This window comes from Piliocolobus tephrosceles, chromosome 13 (assembly GCF_002776525.5).
Source record: "Piliocolobus tephrosceles isolate RC106 chromosome 13, ASM277652v3, whole genome shotgun sequence".
NCBI lineage: Eukaryota > Metazoa > Chordata > Mammalia > Primates > Cercopithecidae > Piliocolobus > Piliocolobus tephrosceles.
This window is the reverse complement of record NC_045446.1, coordinates 65,270,946-65,276,287: the sequence shown is the minus strand read 5'-3', so window position 1 is coordinate 65,276,287 and position 5,342 is coordinate 65,270,946. Positions and strand designations below refer to the sequence as shown.

The following is a 5,342-nucleotide window of genomic DNA, read 5'->3' as shown; positions in this document are numbered from 1 at the left end:
CCAGCTCCAAACCCTAATCTTATTGTGCCCAGCCTTTCTCCTCAGAGGAAAGCCTATTTCTTAGCCTAACATTTGCTGCTCATCACCACACACCTATAACCTACCTTACACTTTCATCCCTGGCGCCTGTGTATGCACAGTTCCCTCAGCTCAAATGCCCTTCCTGCCTTTTACCACTGGATAAGCACAGATCCATCCTTCACGTGGTAAGGATGACCTCCAATCCCTCCCAGCACCACCCAAGTGTTCTCTGCTTCCTCCTGAAAGAATACGTATGTGCTCACAGTCATATTCTAGCTCTCCACGTGTCCTTGGCTAACGAGCATCTAGCTGGCTGAACTTTCCCTCGGGGAGCTTCCCATCAGCCAGTTCCTCTGCCTGCAGCCTTCCTCCTGTTCATTCATCTGAGCTACTCCAATGCTCCAACGCAAATGGAGTTTTTCTTCCCCTTCTCAGACACTGGACTAAGAATGGGGGCAACCCAGGGTCACCTGTCACAGGACTGGCATAATCCCAAAGAGAAGCTGAGTGCGAGAGCCTCAGGCTTTGCAAGGTGAGAAGCCTTCTTGCAAGGTGAGAAGGGAGTGGAATCTCTGTGGCTGTGGTGGCGAATGAACTGAGGCACTTGATTTGCAAAGCGCTCTCACATAGAGCAGCTCACTAAACTTCACTCGAGCCAATATTGCCATGATTATTACCCCCATTCACAAAGAGGAAACAGAGGCAGAGAGAAGTGAAGTCATGCGCCCAAGGACACACGGGCCGTGCGTGGAGCTGAGATTTGAGACCAGTGCGTTTGGCCACCAAAGCTGATGCCCTTACGCTGGGGCCACACTGCCCCCTGGTGGCAGCGAAGATGGTGGCGGTGATGAGTATGTACTAAAAATACAAAAAAACAAAAACAAAAAAAACAAAATTAGCCAGGCGTGGTGGCAGGTGCCTGTAATCGCAGCTCCTCGGGAGTCTGAGAGAATTGCTTAAACGGGGAGGCAGAGGTTGCAGTGAGCCAAGATCACGCCACTCCACTCCATCAGCCTGGGTGACAGAGTGAGACTCCATCTCAAAAAAAAAAAAAAAAAAAAAAAAAAGAAAAAGAAAAAGAAATACCTGATGATCAATCCTCCATTTCGCAGAAGAGAAAACAGGTTCTCAGAGAGCGAAATGCCAGGCTTGAATCCAAATTAGTCTGGCATCAAGATCAGAGCATTTAACCACGATACTGCCTCCTGGTCTCATTCAATGGGGAACAAACACTTCTACAGTCTCAATATCTTCACAAAATTCCCCCACCACTCCAGCCTTAAGTGAGGGTAGGCCCTCCCCCTGCAGCGCCAAATCTGCACACTGACCTTTATTACACTCTTTTTACTCTCTTGTCTCCCACTCAATGCCCTGGGAGCCCAGATACTGGCTTCAGAAGCTCTTCTTCTTCTTCTCCTCCTCCTCCTCCTCCTCCTCCTCTATTAAGCATCCTCTCCCTCTCCCATTCCTTCAGCCTCTCTACTGGCTGCTTCCTACCCATGAATGGTGGGAAATATGCTCAAATATCTCAAATTTTTAAAGTACAACAAAATTCTCCCTGACTTCCTGCTATGGTCTGAATGTTTGTGCTCCCTCAAAATCCATATCTTAAAACTTGGCCAGGTGTGGTGGCTCACACCTGTAACCCCAGCATTTTGGGAGGCCGTGGTGGGAGAATTGCTTGAGGCCCAGAGTCCAAGACCAGCCTGTGCAACATAGTGAGACCCTGTCTCTACAAAAATGGAAAAAACTAGCCAGGCATAGTGCCATGTGCCTCTAGTCCCAGCTATACAGGAGACTGAGGTGGGAGGATCACTTAACTCCAGGAGTTTGAGGCAGTGAGCTATGATGGTGCTACTGCATTCCAACTGGTGCAACAGAGTGAGACTTTAATCTAAAAAAATTAAATGAATGCATGCATGAATAAATAAATTAAAATTTAAAAGGTCAGACATGGTCTCAGCTCCCACCTACTTGGGAAGCTAAGGCAGGACGATTGTTTGATGCCAGGGGTTCAAGATCAGCCTGGGCAACAAAGCAAGATCCTGTCTCTACAAAAAAAAAAAAAAAAAAAAAAATTTAGGGTGATGGTATTTAATGGTGGGGCCTTTGGGAAGTGATTAGGTTGTAACGGTGAAGCCCTCTTGAATGAGACTACATCCCTTATAAAAGAGGCCAGAGAGAGCTTGTTGGTCCCTTCCACCATGTGAGGACACAGCTAGAAAGTGCCATCTATGAAGCAGAGAGCAGCCCTCACCAGACACCGGATCCACTGGCACCTTAATCTTGGACTTCCCAGCCTCCAGAACTGTGAGCAATGAATTTCTGTTGTTTATCAATGACCCAGTTTAAGGTATTTTATTATAAAACCTTGAACTGACTAGGACACATCTCATCAGTCTCCAACCATCCACATCTTTCTCTCTTTTTCTTTTTTTTAAGACCACAGAAGCCTGACCATTCTGTTTAATTATCTCTAAGAATCCTTAAAAATCAGCACACAAATCCATTCCAGGTAGCTTTGCCTCTCCACCTGCTGTGGTGGCATTTGTCCAGACGCCACTACCCCCCTAAGAGTGGGTCAACCTGGGGGAGCAAGGCCTGAGAAAGGAAAGGAAAGGTAAGGAAGGGAAAGGCCCCCTAGCGCCTGCCCCACAGCCCTGGGACAGGCACATATTTAGCCTGGCCTGAGACAGGGCAGGAAGAGGCCACAGGGCTGAGTGCAGGGACAAAGGGGCCAGGGTCCCAAATGTCCGGCCCCCAGCTACCCACTCCATGTCTGTTTTTGGTTTTGTCATTAAAAATATAAAAGTGACAAATACTGGTGGAGACCAGTTGTTGCACTGTCTTCTGTTAAAAATACGGACCAAGGGCGTAGAAAGTCTCCTCTTCGGCAGGTCCTGCTTCACAGGATGTCTGCCCGCTTGCCCCGCACACGGCTTCCAGCCTTGGTCCCGGCTTTGAAGGCGGCAGCATTGTACAGGTGCTTCTTGAAGCGTGGAACCTTGCAGGCCTTCAGGGCAGTGGCATCCAGCACCAGCACAGGGCCCAGGCCAAAGATGTCACGGAGTAGCTCATTGCTCTGGAGGTGGTGGTGCATAGCTGAACCCAGCACTTCCTTGAAGGCAGTGTAGATCCGGTGCCCAGCCCAGCTGTCCTTGTAGAGCACCTCAAAGCTGAAGCGCAGTATCTCTTCTCCACGTTCACCGCCCTCCACGGAGTGCAGCACGGCGCGGAAAGTAGAGCACTGGCGCCGGCGATCGGCCTTGGCATGGTACTTGTTACTGTCAGTGGCCAGAGTGCACAGGACACTGCAGAGGGCCTCCATGTCCTCGTAAACAAACACCTCCTCAAGGTCCCGGGCAAGCTCAAAGGGCAGTGCAATGGTTTCACCGGCAGCGATCCGCAGGTTCACACTTTCACTGGACAAGAGCTGGGGCAGCCGGGGCAGCTGCCTGTCAAGGATGTGGCTGATTTGGGTGCTGGGGGAGATGGTGAGCAGCAATGCCGAGGACTGCAGGGCAGCACAGAGCAGGCCGTGCAGGCTGGCAGGAACCACAGGAGTTGTGGAGCTGCCCAAGCCATAGAACCGGCTGAAAACACTTTCTAAGTAGGCAAGGCAAGAGACCAGGTCCTGGATGTCGGCAGCAGCCACGTAGCAGCCCAGGCCAAGAGCAGAAGCACAGTGGAGCCTGGCAGCAGGGCTAGCTGTGCTGTCACTGAGCACAGAGACCAGCAGAGGCTGCAGGCTGTGGAACAGCTCCTCACCCTTGGGTTCAGGGCCCAGCTGCACGCAGAGCAGGCCTAGCACAGCAGCAGTCAGGGCTTGTTCCTCTCCCTTCCCTTTCTTGAGGCACTTTTCCAGGGCATCAGCTAGTGTGAGGCGGCGCTCCAGCAAGAAGTCAGGGAGTAGGCGCGACGCCAGGGCCAGGCGCAGGCTCTCGAGAGCACCCTGCCGGGTCTTGGCACTCTTGTCTGTGAGGCAGTCCACATACTCCTTCAGCTTTTCCTCAAGGTCTTTCTGCCGGCCCTGCTCATCCAAGACATCCCCCCCAAGGCTGTCCTCTGCAGTGGTGCTGAGAAGGCTGGGGCATTCACTGGCGATGCTGCGGGCCTCACTGGCTGCCTCATCATCACTGGAACCCGAGTCAGCTTGGGTACTGCTCCGGGCACCTCCTCCACGGCGCGGACCACCCTTCCAGAGCGCGTTGCCCTTACAGGCGCGAGGCATGCGGGGAACCGGGCGCGGGGGGCGCCGGGGGCGCGGGGTCAGGGATCCGGTGGGTGTGGGCTCCCGGACAGCGAGACGCGGGCCGGTGCGCTGCGCTGAGACTTGGCCAGACCACGGGCGCCACACGCCGCGCGCGCCACCATCTTCGCGAGGCGTCCATCCACATCGTCTCTTTACAGGCAAACATCTTGAAGACGTTATCTATTCTCTCTCCATTTACTCACTCTCAACCTTTCATGCTCACTGTTCCACTGGCCTGTTCGCATCTGGGGCACCAGTTCACACGTGGGGCACCCTTCATCACCAGACCCCACAGACACTTTTCATCTAGTTCTTGTCCTCTTGGGCACATCTGCAACATTTGATGCTGCTGACCACAGCTGCCCTAGGGAGCCTCTGTGATATTACACTCTCCTGGTTTTGCTTCCTGCTTTCTGGCTGTTGTTTCTCAGTATCTTTTGCAGACGTTTCTTGTCCTGCCTCAGTCTCATGTTGTTTTCCCCCCAAGGTTCTGTCCTTCTCACACTACACTCTCTCCCTAGGTGATCTTGTTCACTGTCGTTAGTATATGCTTCCCGAGTCTTCGCCTGCATCTACTCTGTCTCCTGAGCTCCAGACATCAGTCAACATCACCACCATGTCTTGTCCCCCAAACCAGACTACTGGGCATCATCTTGGACCTTTCCATAATCAGTTGTCAAATTCTGACTATTCTACCTCTTGAAGATTCTCCAAATTTTTTTCCTCACTACGTTGCCCAGGCTGGAATGCAGTGGCTTGATCTCGGCTTACTGCAACCTCTGCTTCCCAGGTTCAAGAAATTCTCCTGCCTCATCCTTCCAAGTAGCTGGAATTACAGGCATGTGCCACCACACCTGGCTAACTTTTATGTTTTTAGTAGAGGTGGGGTTTTACCATGTTGGCCAGGCTGATCTCGAACTCCTGGCCTCAAGTGATCCACCCGCCTCAACCTCCCAAAGTGGGATTACAGACGTGAGGCACCATGCCCAGCCAGATTCTCTAAGCTTTTATAGTTAAGAGGTATGGCTTTGCAGATGGATTGGACTCTACACTAACTCACTATTTGTCC

The 5,342-nt window shown here is 52.0% G+C and overlaps 1 protein-coding gene across 2 annotated transcripts; it reads right to left on the bottom strand.

Annotated features, from left to right (window-relative positions):
- Positions 1 to 2,926: 2,926 nt before the first annotated feature.
- On the bottom strand, positions 2,927 to 4,408 carry LOC111540832 (interferon-related developmental regulator 2-like). 2 transcript variants are annotated; one of them, XM_023209388.3, is made up of 2 exons: positions 4,075 to 4,196; positions 2,927 to 3,989 (listed from the first exon to the last, which is right to left on the bottom strand). In XM_023209388.3, exons 1-2 carry the CDS (start codon positions 4,113 to 4,115, stop codon positions 2,927 to 2,929), a joined length of 1,104 nt encoding a protein of 367 aa, XP_023065156.2. In that variant the 5' UTR covers positions 4,116 to 4,196. The 2 variants fall into 2 exon arrangements, with proteins under 2 accessions (XP_023065156.2, XP_023065155.2); XM_023209387.2 differs by having other exon boundaries at positions 2,927 to 4,408.
- Between the last annotated feature and the right edge of the window lie 934 nt (positions 4,409 to 5,342).